General features: G+C 45.6%; 1 protein-coding gene and 1 pseudogene across 1 annotated transcript; one reads left to right on the top strand and one right to left on the bottom strand.

Annotated features, from left to right (window-relative positions):
* Positions 1-362: 362 nt before the first annotated feature.
* Positions 363-478, bottom strand: LOC149443299 (U2 spliceosomal RNA; annotated as a pseudogene).
* A 3,960-nt stretch (positions 479-4,438) lies between these two features.
* On the top strand, positions 4,439-7,021 carry LOC149443300 (ras GTPase-activating-like protein IQGAP1). Its single transcript, XM_089655693.1, has one exon. It carries the CDS (start codon positions 4,439-4,441, stop codon positions 7,019-7,021), a length of 2,583 nt encoding a protein of 860 aa, XP_089511819.1.
* The last annotated feature ends 8,698 nt before the right edge of the window (positions 7,022-15,719 follow it).

Consider the following 15,719-nt stretch of genomic DNA (forward strand, 5'->3'; position numbering starts at 1 on the left):
ACAGACCAGGCCCTGAGGCCTGTAGCAAAAATTGCCCTGGACTTAGCCAAAAGGCCTGGTCCTTAGGGCGCTGTGCAAAAAGAATGTAAAAACAGTGACCATGTGCCATGTTCACACAGTGGGGTCCCACACCCAGGTGTTACTAGTGGCACCCCTGAGAGCGTCTACTCAGGGGGCACCGAGTTTGCGGACTTTCTGCCTCCTCAGCCCCTGGCCAGACCGAGGTAGATCCGTCCAAATCAGGAGGTACTGGGTCTTTCCAGTCTTCTCGGAGGAATTACTCCCAGGGCCCCAGAATGACTCATGGCGCTAACCGGTTTCTGTCCCTCCGGTACTAGCCTTCCGGACCCCCACCATACTAGTGAGGGTACTATACAACAGCCATCCCCGCAAAGCTAGAATGGCCGGGAGCACCCCCACTGGACACTGATAAGAACAGATACTACACTTGATCTTAGCCAAAAGGCCGAGAACCCAAAACAAGCAGAGATAGGAAATCAGCAAAAGGGACCTCTTGGGATCCAGGCTGGGTGGCCGCATCAGCAGACTTTGATTAGCGCTCCCCCCACTCCCAGAAATGGCATCGGTGAGAGAGTGCAGGATGGGTTAGAGGGGGTGGGGGAGGATGAATAGTTGTCTGAAGATAGGCAAGCTTTTATTGTTTTTATCTACCTTTTATTTATGTTACAGAGGCCATGTGTGATCAGGACACACTGGGAAAATCTTTGGCAGGCTTAAGGTGAAATTTTGGGCACGTTGTACCTGTTCCGGACTAACATGTACTGCGGGCGGGCGGCACAGACATGCCAAGTGATGTACTTGTACATCACTTAGCACATGCGCATTGGCGCACCACTCCCTCGGGGGACATAGCGGATTGCGGATGCTTGTAACCAGCCACTATGAGACGCTGGGGTGTCAGGTGATCGCATAGCAATCACATGATCACAATGTCAACAAAACTGTTATGAATGAGTTTCAGTAATAATAATTGTGCTTAGCATTGTAATGCTACGAATGGCCCACAGCTATCACATTGTACCTGAGCCAATCACAGCACCTTATATGTAACATGTGATCACAATACTAAGCACATCTGTTATGAATGTAACCAAATCATGATAGTTCAAAACATTGTTGTTACAGTGATCATCATTGTAACAGCAATCAAAGTGTAAAAAAAAAAAATCTCTGATCACCTCACCAGAGAAGTACAGAATCACCAATCATATTATGACACTGTACTGTTCTAGTGACAGTATGTAAAAGAAAAAACGTGAAAAAAAAATGTATTAAAAATTTCAAAATTGTGACAAAAAAAAAATTTAAACTTTCTGTGCATTTTACTAAAATACCTCAGACTGTCCACTTTCAAAAAAAGGGATCATTTGGGGGATATTTGTACTGTCCTGGCATTTAGGGATCAATAAATGAGAGGCCGTCAGTACATCAGGATTGAGCCATTTTCACATATATATCCCATAGTTTGTAGACACCAGAACTGTCACACAAACCAATATACACTTACTGGGATTTGTTTTTACTAAAGACTTAGCAGGATACATTTTGGCCAACAATTATGAAGAAGTTTGATTTCATTGCACATGTTTTAGAACAGAAAGTAGAAAATATAATTTTATTTTCAAAATGTTCAATCTTTTTTTGTTTACATAATAAAAAATAAACCCAGTGGTGATCAAATACCAGCAAAAGAAAGCTCTATTTGTGTGAAAGAAAAATGTATTAGATTGTATTTGGTACAGTGTTGCATGACCACACAATTACCAGTTGAAGTAGTGCAGTGCTGAAAAGCACAAAATGTCACGGGCATGAAGGGGGTAAAACCTTATGGAGGGCAAGTGGTTACAAGACGTCCATCAGACACAGTACTGAACACAATATTGGTGCTAGACATGTTTTGGAGTGTCACTCACCCAGCTCCTGGGGGTCATCTTCCTCCTTCACACCTATCTATAGGAAGTCAGAGCTGTGAGCAGGGAATTCTGGGAATAAAATGACAGTTATAATTCAGGTTCCAATAACAAGGTGTCAGCAAGTTTCTAAAAAGGCTAAAACTGAAGTTTCATAGATGTATATTTTCTGTCCTAGTTCCTCCCTCCTCACTTAATAACACGCTAATAACATGTTACATGAAACCTTTGTCTTTTCATTACACATCTTATTTTACATCTAGTGATGTCATCACTGTGTCTCTGTGCTTCTTCATGCAATTCAGGCAGATCATGGCTGGTGGGAGGGGCCGGCAGGGTGCTGTGCATAGCTTCCTGAAAACATCACAACACCCCGTACTCCTCGCAAGATTCTTCCATTATGATGAAAACAGGGGGCTGGATCTTGGGAGGAGTTATGCAAATATATAAATGCCTTGATGGGTGGACATCAGTGTGGAGGAGTGGGAGTTCCCAGAAAGAATGTATTTGCATGCAGACCACTCTAGGTAATGCCCACGTGATGGTGAGCCTCCATGATTGAAAGAACTTAAAGTGGTTGTAAACCTCAGACATGACAAAGGAACAAAGCATTTCCCTCTATAGGGTGTACTTGTCTCAATCCAGAGCACTAAGGGTCATTTCTGCATGCTGCTTCATTCCTCTGCTATCAGCACCAGTCACTTCTCACAAGTTTTCCTGACACCAAGAAAAATATAGTGATGGGGAGGGACCTCCAGCAGAATGACAACCTCAGCTCTGTTCCTGTGAGCTGTGTATGTGGGGGAAAGGGGGGGCGTCTCTTCCCTCCAATCAGCTCTCCTCACTGAGCTCTGCAGAGTGTAACTTCAGCTCTATGCCCCATTTTTTCTGAACGCTCAGACAAGCTTTACCAATTAAGAACTTTGAACAGATGTAGAGAAGAGACTAAAGATAAACAGGTACAACCTATACAGGAGGATCTGTTTCATCTCTGTGTACCACCTGAGGACAGTCACTTCACTGGGTATATGTTGGGGTTTACAAACACTTTACATCCAATAAATGGAAGGACAGCCCAGGGAGGCTGAGGAGGAAAGCGATAAATCATGCTGGATATCCTCTAGCCAGGAATGAGGCGGGCTCTATCTGACGTGATGACACTTGTAATGCACATTGTAAGCAGCTCACAGTGTGCAGTGTGAAATCAGAGGAAGCCATTTCAGTCCAGGAGAGGAGCCTCTATAACTGTCACACTCCATTGTTGGGGTCCCTCTGTATAGTAACACGGAGCTGCCTTGTTGTATTTGTAATGAAAGTGGAACGGCACGGTGATGGCCGGGACTGGACTGGTCATGTCGCTCGTGCACAGCCTCCTGGGGCACACAGCGCGGTGATCTGTGGTGAGCTGTGTCCCTTGGAGACAACCAATCACCAATCAGGGTAAGGAGACAATGACAATGGCTTGGCTCTCTGCTTATTCCCCCCCGATCGTTCCTCTGTGAGATCCGGAGATGGGGCATGTGCACATCCCACGAGAGGAGGAGGAGGGGGGAGACTGTGAACCTCCCCTGTACAGTGTGTACTCCACCCATCATTATATACCCCCCAATACATCATCACTGCACTCCACCCAAAATTGGAAAGATTCTCAGCAGCTCCCCCAAAACTGAAACCATTAAAAAGGTTCATTAAACATCTCATAGATGTGGTTGCCTTCCAAAGACATTGCAAGCCATGTGCATATACAGCAAATCCATTGTGATAATCACTCCACCCAAAATTGAAAACAATAAAACAACCCATAAATGTGATCACCTTCCAAAGACATTGCAATATACGTGAATATCCAGCAAATCTATTGTGATTCCCCATATATGTGATTACCTTACAAAGACATTGCATTCCCTATGAATATCCAACAAATCCATACTGATTCTCAATCACTCCACCCAAAACTGAAAATTAAAAACCCACCCCCCATATATATATTCGCCTTCCGAAGACATTGCAATCCATGCGAGTATCCAGCGATTCCATCGTGATTCTCAATAGCTTCACCCAAAAAAACCCTAATAAACACCCCACACAAGTGTCACATTTGTAGAATGTCCAAAAGACAAAGTGTTTATCAAACGGATCTTCAAGACGTGCGGCTCCACCCAATACTGAAGATACAGCGATGTGTTCATTCCTTCTCTGCTGGCAGTTATCACTTCCAGGCCATGATGTGTCAGTTGGCTGTCACTGTGTCAATAAAGTTTTGTTGAAAAAAAATGTTTGAACTGTGCAACTGTAACTATGAGGTCATCACAGTGCAGCAGAGGCTGTGTCAATAAAGTTTTTGTACAAAAAAACCAATTGTCACAGTGGAGCAGAGGCTATAAATAGAAGCCAGCAGAGGCAGAGTTTAGTCTACAAGTGACTGTTGTGGTGAACACATCTGATCTGAAGACCTCTGATTACTACCAATAGAAATTCTTGGTGTATTCTACCATCTGATAGCAGAAATGGTGAGAAACACCCACCGCACTACAGGAGGGAGGGCATCTCCCAGGACAAGGTTGGACTTCCTTTGGAATGGAAGGCTCAGCAATTGGCTGAGGTCATTCTTTACAAAGAAAGATCCAAAGGTTACCGAACCCAAGAAGACGAATAAAGACAACGAACCCAAAAAGACGAATGAACGGAATGAAAAACTTCAGAGAGAGAGATCAGAGCAGCGTCGTGGTGAAATCATTGTAAAATTTCAGTCGTGCGTCAGAAGAGGCTTGGCCCGACAGCGATACCTGGATTTCATGACAAATACAAATCCATCTGTGAGCGCGGTCATCCAGTTCTCTCAATGCCTGAGCCCCCATGACCCCACCTTCGATATGCAGTTGTGGCTGAATCAGTTGAAGGTGGATATCACGTCTAAATGTAAAACCTTCTATGGATATAAGGAGGAGCTGAGAACCTTAGACAAAGACATCGCAGCTTTAGTAAAGGGCAATATGGCTCAACAGGATCTGCAATCCAGATTCAAAAGACTAAAGCCTAGCAATAGGCAGAAAATTAAAGAGGCCATCACCGGGCATAGACAGGAGGCTAATGAGGCCAGAAAGAGAAGAAAGAGGCTGGAGTCCTATGAACACCTCTTCTACTATCTGCAGACGGATCCAGCTTACCTGACCAGACTCATGGACCAGCTGACGTACGATCAGGATATTCTAACATTTACGGACAGACTGCTCTTCCATCTCTATGACCACGGCCACAATCCACGCGCAGAGTACTATTTCATCAAACTGATGGAATTTGCTCTTTGGAAGGAAGTGGAGAACAAAATCCATGTCATTCAGGACATATTGGAGGGGAAATCAACGATTTTAAAGCTAATCATCTATTTTTACACCCAGGAAGCAAAGTACATTCCCCTAGTCATGGCGCTGGTTCCAGCAATACTGACCACATCCAGCACTGAATATACACTGCCCACCTATCTAGGGGAGCCTGCAGACCAGCCTTCCATTACAACCAAACCATTCAAAGCAAGGAAAGGACTACAAGGAAGATGCATCGATGATGAAAACACGGCTTTATATGACATCACAAACAAATTCCTACAGGCCATACTCTCATCTGTGGACAGGATTCCTTATGGGCTCAGATACCTTACAAAAGTCCTACAACAATCTTTGCTAAAAAAGTTTCCGGAGGTTGGTGAAGATTTAGTGTTGAAGACTGTCGGCTATTTCTTCTCTCAGTACCTCCAGCCAGCCATAGAGAGGCCAGATCTATTTGGTATGATTGAGAGAGAGAAGTATTTAGGTTCAATCCTGAGCAAGAACCTCAAGCTCATGTCTTCAATCACCCGCCTGACCATGCAATTCCTTCCTGCTGAAACACTTCTTGGACCTGGAGCAGACGACTACATCAGAATCACCTCCCCAAAGCTCAGGGGATTCTTCAGCAAACTTCTGAACACTCCAGATCCAGAGGACAACTTCAGCTTTTCCAAGTACGTCGACGCTATACAGACTCCTGTGATAAACATGCCTGCGAAGGATATCATCTACACACATTCTCTGCTTTCTGAATACAAGAATGTTGTATTTTGCGACCTAGGACATTGGCCAATCACAGACATTGTGTACCGAGTATACAAGGATATTGGACCCGTCCCTCTCCTTAAGGATCTTGTGGACACTCAGGCAGCTGTGTATGATGACACAAAGAAAAGTCCTACAATCTCGTTATATTTAAGCAGCAAATTTTCTCCACTGGAAGATTTGGATATTGAACTGGAGAATGTGAAGGTTTCCACCATAAAACTAGTCCTGGAACTAATGGGTAAGGAGACCGAAGAAAAACTCCTAGAGATCCTGACACCTACCTCGCCAGCACAGGAAAAGGATCAGGATACGGCAATAGGAGGCAGAACTTCCTACAGTACTGAAGGTGCACATAAAGAGGAAAAATCCCGTCCAAATAAAGACCGTGACACCTCCCGGGAATGTCAAAAACACCTTCTGGCTGCAAACCTGCAGACTTTACACAAAGCCGGGTACTTCACAGAGGCAAACAGCCACCAAGAGATCATCAACCTAATTACTGAAGAAATCAAAGGGAAAGAGAACCTGCTAGAGAAAAGAAAATCTGAGATAACAATCAACCAGCAGGTATTAGCTGATCTGGAGGAGACGTGTGCATTACTGGAGGACTCCATAGACATGCACAAGAAGTATAAGAAAAGCTGTATGGACATCCTGCTCTCTGAACACTCAGGCATTGATGGAGAGATCCACAAGATCTATTTTACAGAAGATTCAACTACATACACTGCCAAAGAGTTATTTAAGAAAGGGATCATAGTGAACACACCGGGGGAAGTCAGGCAAATGAAAAGAGATGTCATTTGTGTAAAAGCTGTTGATGATCACTTCCAAGTCAGATTAGGCAACAAAGGTCAAGACCTCCCAATTGGCCAACTGCTGCATGCTAATCACAGCGATTATCCAATCATGAACATTTTCCATTACAAAATCGATGTGGGAATGTTTCTGTATGAGATTTGCAGGAACCGTTATGGAAGGTTAACAAACGTTTAAAGCTTAAGTTGTTTTCTTTTTTTTAGATTTTTTTTGCAGCAAATAGCTGAAGTTTAAGCTGGCTGTGCTGTCTGAATGCCAAAAACCGAAGACATGTGAGGTGGAGGTGAGAATCCTCCCCTTTGTGCTATTGTATTCTGACAACGGGGACTCCTGATTGGCTGCAGCACTGATTGAAACAACATTTCCAAACGACACCATTCGACATGGCTGGATCTAGAAGGGTGCTGATGTGGGTTGCACCCCCCAGAATTTTGTTGTTACCTCCCGCTCGGCCTTCCTATGGACATTGTGCCTGCCTTGCTGAGCTCCTCTCCTCATCCCCACACTCAGGGCCGGCACAAGGGGAGACAGCCTGGCACATTGAACAGTAAAGTGAAAGTCTCCACAGGAGAAATGACAGGAGCAGACAGTCTGAAGGAGGTGTGGGCTGTGCTCTCTCCACAGTGCTCCTCCATACAGCAGATAACATTTGGGTGTGAGGAATTGAGCTGGGCAGGGTTGGGGTAATCTGGGTTAAGATGGGGGTTGTGGAGGGGATTTAGAATAGGTGGGGGATTTGTGATGGGAGGGGGGATTTGGGGGGTGAGGATCTGTAATGGGAGGGGGGATTTGGGGGGTGAGGATCTGTAATGGGAGGGGGGATTTGGGGGGTGAGGATCTGTAATGGGAGGGGGGATATGGGGGGTGAGGATCTGTAATGGGAGGGGGGATGGGTAGGGGAATTGGACTGGGGAGGGGATCTGTGCTGGGGTGGACACATACATGCATTTTTAGTGGATTTTTGGCAGAGTTTTCTGTAGGGTGTTAAGGAGACACCCGATGGCATCTAACAACCAGTGACTCATCCCTGCCCTGCTCATTAAGCTGACAGCTGACTGACACGTGAATGTAAACGAAGGAGATGGATGTTAAGGCCCTTTATGCCCTAGTAACCCACATATGTGGCAGCAAAAAGCGGGACTTTGCAGCATAAGAGTTGCTGGGGGGCAATGTTTATGCGCCAAAAACAGCTCTTGGTCCAAAACAAGCAATCGGTAGCCGGCGGAATGTGCCCAAGTAAAAACATCCCTTGGGTCTTTGTTACAGGGACATAGGCAGTCCCTGCCACCTAGCATCCATCTTTGCTAGTTGCAGTACTCCTTCACAGCTCGGATACAGATGGGGCTTTCTGTTTTACCCTGGACAGCCCAAGTATTGCAGAAAGTGTTTTATTCATGGCCAGATCAGAGCAGAATGTCAGAGCGCAATACTGTGATAAATGAACCTTCACCTTGGGAAACAACATCTCCGTACCGTCAGGCTGCAGTCTACCCAGTCTTCACGGAGGAGAGCGTCATGCCCTTTGCTGCGGTAAATGGGCCTTAAAAAAATATCTTAAAAACATATCATTTAAAAAAAACAAACAGTTTTGAGCCTACCTCTGAGGCAGCCGGTTGTACCGGTGAAATCAGTCAAAAAAAGGCCTATTTCACACCTAGAGGTCTCTCAGGGACTTTGATCTTGATGCTGTTACGATAATTACCAACAATCCTACCTTTGCTCTGCCTTGATAACTTGGAACTGTCCATACTTCAGGACTTGCTCACCAATATGCCTTCTGTTTCACAAAGATATGCCTACTTGGCCTGTGTATGAGCCAGACCTTTCTTGATGTACGAGGGAGATTATGTGTCCTCCTCTGGATGGTGCCCTTGGCTCTTCGGGTACCGGAGGGAGGTGAAGACATCACCATTCATATATGTTTGTTATGTAACTTTCTTCCTCCTCTGGACTACATCAGGATTAATTATCTATCTGGGGACTTTGATGGATACCCTATAAGAGATTAATTTGGCTACTCACACAGTGTAGTCATTCACAATGAGCTGTGCCATCACGTCACCTCTACAACAGAAGTGGACCAACAGCTCAGTGATAGTCTGGGATAAGGCCATTGTCTCTATAGAGACATAACCTATGCTCATGAGTAAAATGGATCAAGAAGATGGTTCCGTTATTCACAATGAGCTGGGGGGGGGTGGAGTGGTGTTAGTGGAAGGCTCTCTTGGGTGGGTGGGTGGGGGGTCAAGGGTGTTGGTCACTGTCAGAATCTCTGCGGGGGAGGAATGTCTGGGGGAAGGTCTGATTTTTGTGTTACCTAGGGCAGCAAAAAACCTAAATACACCACTGGCCAAGTGCCCAGATTGTCTGCAGTGCGGGGATGGAATGAGGAGCTCTGTTGAGTGCTCTGCCAGAAGTGACCTTATCCTCTTCTCTGCTAACCCGTCCTCTTACCTGCTAACTCCCTGTACCCTGCGGTGCTGACCCCTGTACCCTGCCGTGCTGACCCTTGTCTTCTGCCCCCATAGCCCTTGTTCCCTGCTCTGCTGACCCCTGTCCTCTGCCTTACTGACTCTTGTACACTGCCCTGCTGATTCATCAGAGTTTACAATGGCACAAAGTCAGTACAGGGAGAAAGGAGTGCAGCTGGTATGAAAGTACAACCTGTGATTGACCCCAAAGAGCTCTTTCACACAGGCAGTAGTAAAAACAAGCATCTGAGTAGCAGTTTTAACGCCCCCACCTGCCCACCCAAATGCTAACACAACAGCCTGACAAGGCTGTACACATACTGAAAGTGTAGCTGCCGCCTTGCTCAGAGGGACACAGCCTGAGAGATGGAAGGGGTGGGACGGATGACTGAAAAAGGGACTGTGCCAGCAAGTCTGGGACAAATGACAAGTCTTTCTATTCAGCGCAACAGCACTGCACTTTTGGAAAAGGTACCAGTGCTACTTTGCTGCTGTTGTTGCTCTTTTTTGGCCCCACAGATTTACACAGAAAATGCACCAAAAATGTATTTAAAATACACATACGTACGAGTTTTGTGTAGGTGTTTAAAGAGGCACCTGCTGGCATCCTTACATCCCCGCCCGGCTCATTTAGCTGTCAGCTGGCTGACAGATGAATGTAAACAAAGGAGAAGGGTCATTTAACCCCTTTGCCCTCTAGTAACCAATAGTTGCGTCGGCAAAAAGCTGGGCTTTAACGCATATGAGCTGCTGGGTGGGCAATGTTTCTGCGCCAAAAACAGCTCTCGGTCCTGTGAAAACATCGGTTGCCGGCGGGACCGGCTTCCGTTTATGTGATCATTGCCAATCCAACCAATCACAATGGTCACATAATTGTTGACCCTTGTAGGGCCTCTTCTTCATAACACTGACCCGGTGGTTACAAGGGGCCTATGGGTGGGGGGCATATTGGAATCTGGAATATCTATTTAACAATATGTGAATATGGGATACAAAGTACCTCTATTAATCCACGAAAAAAAGAAGTGAAAACACCCCTTGGGTCTTTGTTACAAGGACATAGACGGATTTTTGCTGATGGAAGATTTGGGGGTGAGGATTTGTGCTGAGCGGGAGGATTTAGAAGTGAGGAATTGTGCTAGCATGGAAAATTTGAAGGGAAAAAAAGGATATGTGCAAGGAGGGCTAAATTATTTTTGCTAGAAGGGAGGAATTGGGGTGATTAAAGCTAGGAGGTGAGATTGAGGGGCAAAGATCTGTTTTAAGAGGGGAATTTGGAGTGGGAGGAGGATACATTTTTGCATTTTTGTTTGGGGAGAATTTTTGCTTGCAGAGGATATTTTTGCTTAGGCGGTGAGCTTGCTGACCACTGCTTAATTTGTAAGGGAGAGGGTGTTATGCTGAGACATGATGCTCACACATGGGGGGGAATAGATTATGTCTGCCATGAGAGGTAGATGACCTTGTCCTGACAAGTCCCGAGACTTACACAGAAAATGCACCAAAACTACATTTAAAATGCACATACGTCACAGTTTTGTGTAGGTTGTTACAGAGGCACTTACAACCCTTGACTCATCCCTGCCCGGCTCATTTAGCTGTCAGCTGGCTGACAGATGAATGTAAACAAAGGAGAAGGGACATTTAACCCCTTTAGTTTTGATTCTGTGTGCATTGTGTAGATTGTTTATTCAAAATTAAAAACATAGTAGTTGTGGCCGAGCGGTTAAGGCGATGGATTCTAAATCCATTGGGATTTCCCCACGCAGGTTCGAATCCTGCCAACTACCATCTGTAGCTTTGGAAACAGTACACACACTGGGTACATCAGTGCTCTGTAGGTCAATGTTCCAGTTCTGCTGGTTGATGACTCTAGACAGGAAAAAGTGGTGCACTTGACAGCCTAAAACTTTAGCACAGTTCTGTAGCTCCTACAGTCCCTTGACTGAGATGAAGCTCTGTGTCCATGGAGGTCTTGGCGGGGTGTGGGGTCTAAATGACCTGTAGAGTTCCCTGAGACTCAGATAAAGGCTTGGCCCGGTCAGTAGATGACATTTACAATGTCACACATCCTGCAGGAGTTTTTAGGAGGGGAGGAGGGCTTTTCTCAGCTAAGCACACGGTTAAGGGAGTTAAGTACAGATGGATTCCAAGAAGTAAATGCTATACAATCATCTTCCCTTACTCAGGATGGATATGACCAGAAATGCCAGGAGGTGTTTTTCAAAGTGATTTCTCTGCAAAATAAAGCATGGAGACACGGATGGATGGGGGAGTTACTTTGTTACCGTTTTGGCGAGCAGCTTTGGTGGCGATGTGTTCTCTCTCTTCATGGTTGGAGTATTGTGGAGGTCACTGACTGCCAACGCTTCACAGTTCATACAATCTGCAGGAAGAAATGGCTGTCAGTAACTTATTATAACTGTTCAATGTCACATGGAATGATCCTTAAATATAATGAGAAATAAAGCTGATCTCTAGGCTCTACCTATCTCCACCATACCCCTCTGACTGACCGCTGGCCCTTTTTACTCATCTAAAGCCGCAGTCACATGATTCTCTCGCCCTGAATCTTTTCTTGAGACTAGAGAATCCAGATTACAGGAAGTGGGGTCCTTCTTTGGGTGTCCATGTCACTGCTCGTGTGATGTGGACACTTATTGGTTTGCCAGTGGTGCGGTTTTCCCAAGATCCAGAAGAGGTAGGAAATCAGTACAAGGGGCCTCTTAAGGTCCAGCCTGGGTGGCCGCATCTGCAGAGTTTGATTAGCATCCCCCCCCCCCCCCCACACCCAGAAATGGCATCTGTGAGAGAGTGTACTTGTACGTCACTTAGCATATGCGCATTGGCGCGCCGCTCCCTTGGCGGACACAGTGGATTGCACATCCTGGTAACCGGCCACTACGAGAAGCAATCAAATTGATTAAAAAAAAAAAAAAAAAAACCATCTCTGATCACCTGGCCAGAGAAGTATAGTATCACTAAGATGACACTGAACTACTCTGAAGACAGAGTTTAAAAAAAAAAAAATAGTAAATTAAAAAAATATATTTAACCACTTTCCACCCAGCAACTGCACATAAACGGCCAGGTGGGAGCTTTGTTGTTCTGAGTGTATGTTCAGGGCCTCTGATTGGCCCTTCTGATCACATGACGGCCATATCCAATCACAGCCGTCATGTGATGTCAGTTCAACGGCTCTGCCTCTTCTCACACAGAGCCAGTGAGTGAGGAGAAGCAGAGCCGATCAGCGAGTACAAACAAGCACATCACCTTGTCACAGTACCATCTGTGATCCACATCTGTCCCAGTGCTAGTGATCCATATCTGTCACCGTACCCTTGGCCCTCATCTGTCACTGTGCCCGTGATCCATATCTGTGATCCACATTTGTCCCAGTGCAAGTGATCCACATCTGTCACCATAACCGTGGGCAACATTTGTCACCGTGCCAGTGGTCCACATCTGTCAACATACCCGTGATTCATATCTGTGATCCACATCTGTCCCAGTGCCCGTGATCCACATCTGTCACCATAACCGTGGGCCACATCTGTCACTGTGCCAGTGGTCCACATCTGTGATCCACATCTATCCCAGTGCCAATGATCCACATCTGTCACCGTGTCCGTGGTCAACATCTGTCACCGTGCCCGTGGTCAACATCTGTCACCGTGCCCGTGGTCAACATCTGTCACCGTGCCCGTGGTCCACATCTGTCACCGTGCCCGTGGTCCACATCTGTCACCGTGCCCGTGGTCCACATCTGTCACCGTGCCCGTGGTCCACATCTGTCACCGTGCCCGTGGTCCACATCTGTCACAGTACCCCAGTGGTGTATTTAGATTTTGTGCTGCCCTAGGCAACACAAAAATGTTGCACCCCACCCCCAATAAGAGAGAAAGTCAATAAGTGTGTGTATGTATATATGATTCTCTCCCTCCCTCTTCTCTCTCTTCCCTCTCCTCTCTCTCTTCTCTTTCTCCCTCTATTCCCTCTATCTCTTCCCTCTCTCCCCCCCCCCCCCCTCTCTGTCTCAGATCCTATGGGACTGAACACACACACACCTCCTCCTAGGGCTGCTGATCTCCCAGCAGGAAGGGGGAAGGGGAGGAGGTGTGTGCAGTCCCACACGATCTGTCAGTGTATAATGTGCTGGATGGAAAACACGACAGGAGGGAGAGCCCACAGAACACAACACAGCTCAGCTCCTCCCAGCTCTTTCATCTCCGCCACTTCTCCTCTCCCTGCTCCAGGTGGTCCCCTGGTCCTGGCTCCTAAGCTGCTGGAGGGAGAGATACACAAGCATCGTTCTGCAACTACCCTCCTCCACGCCCCACATCGATCCTCCTGCTGTCCGGGACACTGCAAGAGCACCGGTGGTACCCCTCTGATGGCAGCCCTGCATGGCTCTGTCCACCGCTGCTCAAAAGGTCCCTGCTTCCAGGGAGCAGTGCTGCACCCCTAAAAATAACCGCCCTAGGCAAACGCCTTATTTGCCTCGCAGTATATACGTCCCTGAAGAACCAGTGAGCCACATTGGTCACCGTACCTGTGGTCCACATCGGTCACCGTACCAATTATCCACATCGGTCACCGTACCAATTATCCACATCGGTCACTGTACCAGTGATCCACATCTGTCACAGTACCAGTGATCCACATCTGTCACAGTGCCAGTGATTGACATCTGTCACAATGCCAGTGATCCAAATCAGTCACAGTGCCAGTGATCCATATCTGTCAACATACCCTTAACCCACATCTGTCACCATAGCTGTGATCCACATCTGTAATTCTCATCTGTTATAGTGCCTGTGATCCACATCTGTCACACAATATCAGTGATCCACATCCATCATGGTGTACTAGTGGTCATCCACATCTCTCACGTGTACCAGTGTAAAATCCACATCTGCACCAGTGATCCACATCTGTCACAGTGTACCAGTACTCATCAACTTCTGTACCAGTGATCAACATCTTTCACAACCTACCAGGGTCAAAGCCACATCTGTCACAGTTGACCAGTGCTCAATATCTGTCGGCGGATGAGATGAGAGTAGCGAGAACTCTCTTTGTCAGACTCAGATTTTGAGTATGAGCCCATTGAAAGCAGTGGGTCAGCAACAGATTGTGAGGAGAGAGTCCAAACAAAGAGGTTCAAGAGATCTGAGGAGCAGCAGGCACCCACCAGTAGTGCAGTGGCTGGAAAAGTCTTACAAGTGTGGTATCCCCATACTCAGGAGGAGCAGCAGAATGTGTTTTGTGGTGAAGCTGCGAGTATGCATATGCCATGTGAGAGGAATAACCTGCTCATATAACAGTTGTGTGGAAAAAAAACACATTTTATTTACTTTCTTCATTTTCCAAAGAATTGTGGGAAAAAAATCACAGGTTCAAAAAACTCACCATGCATCTTACTAAATACCTTGGAATGTCTACTTTCCAAAAAGGGGTCATTTGGGGGGTATTTGTACTGTCCTGGCTTGTTATGCAGACCATAGACGGTTCGCACTGTTGGTGGAGCAATGTCATCGGACAAATTTTGCGGTTCCTCCTCATTTCGTTTATCGTTCATGCTGGAAAATTCGTGAAAAACAGCCGATTTTTTAAATCATTGGTGGCAACATCGGATTACACAACGAACAATGTTATATTTTTGGACGAAAAATCGGCTGATAAACAAACCGTCTATGGCCTGCATTAGTGTCACAAGAAATGAGATAGGCCATCAGTACATCAGGTGTGATCAGGTGTGTTCAATTATCAATGATCGGTACCATAGCTTGTAGACTCTATAACTTCCACACAGACCAAATAATACACACCGATGGGGATTATTTTTACCAAAGCAATGTAGCAGTATACATTTTGGCCCAAATATATGAAGAAAAATTACTTATTTGCAAAATTTATAAAGGGAACGGTTTTTGGTTTTTTTTAATTTACAGCGCAAAAAAACAAAAAAAACCACTGCTGATTAAATACAAACAAAAGAAAGCTCTATTTGTGAAAAGAAAAGAACAAAAATGTCATTTGAGTCCAGTGTTGCATGACTGAGTAATTGTCATACAAAGTGTAAGAGTGCTGAAAGCTGAAAATTGGTCTGGGCAGGAAGGGGGTAAAAGTGCCCGGTATTGAGATGGTTAAATAACGTTTTAAAAATTGAACAAAACATTATTTTGTGTTCATATTAACATATTGTCAGCATTCAGTATCCCTGATCACCGCCACACCAGTCATACTATGACACTGTACTGCTCTAGTGACAGTATGTAAAAAAAAAAAAAAAAAAAAACATTTTGGGAAAAAAAGGTTTTCAATTTTTGTATTTTTTTAATCAAAACTGTGACAAAAAAAATAAACCTTTCCAAGCATTTTATGAAATATCTCAGACTGTC

The sequence above is a fragment of the Staurois parvus genome, unplaced genomic scaffold, assembly GCF_062004578.1.
Source record: "Staurois parvus isolate SC_StPar_1 unplaced genomic scaffold, SC_StPar_1.0 ptg000860l, whole genome shotgun sequence".
In the NCBI taxonomy this organism is placed as follows: Eukaryota; Metazoa; Chordata; class Amphibia; order Anura; family Ranidae; genus Staurois; species Staurois parvus.

What these genes read in the sequence shown, in the direction of transcription:
- LOC149443300 (XM_089655693.1), top strand. Translation starts at nt 4,439, where the DNA reads ATGGTGAGAAACACCCACCGCACTACAGGAGGGAGGGCATCTCCCAGG.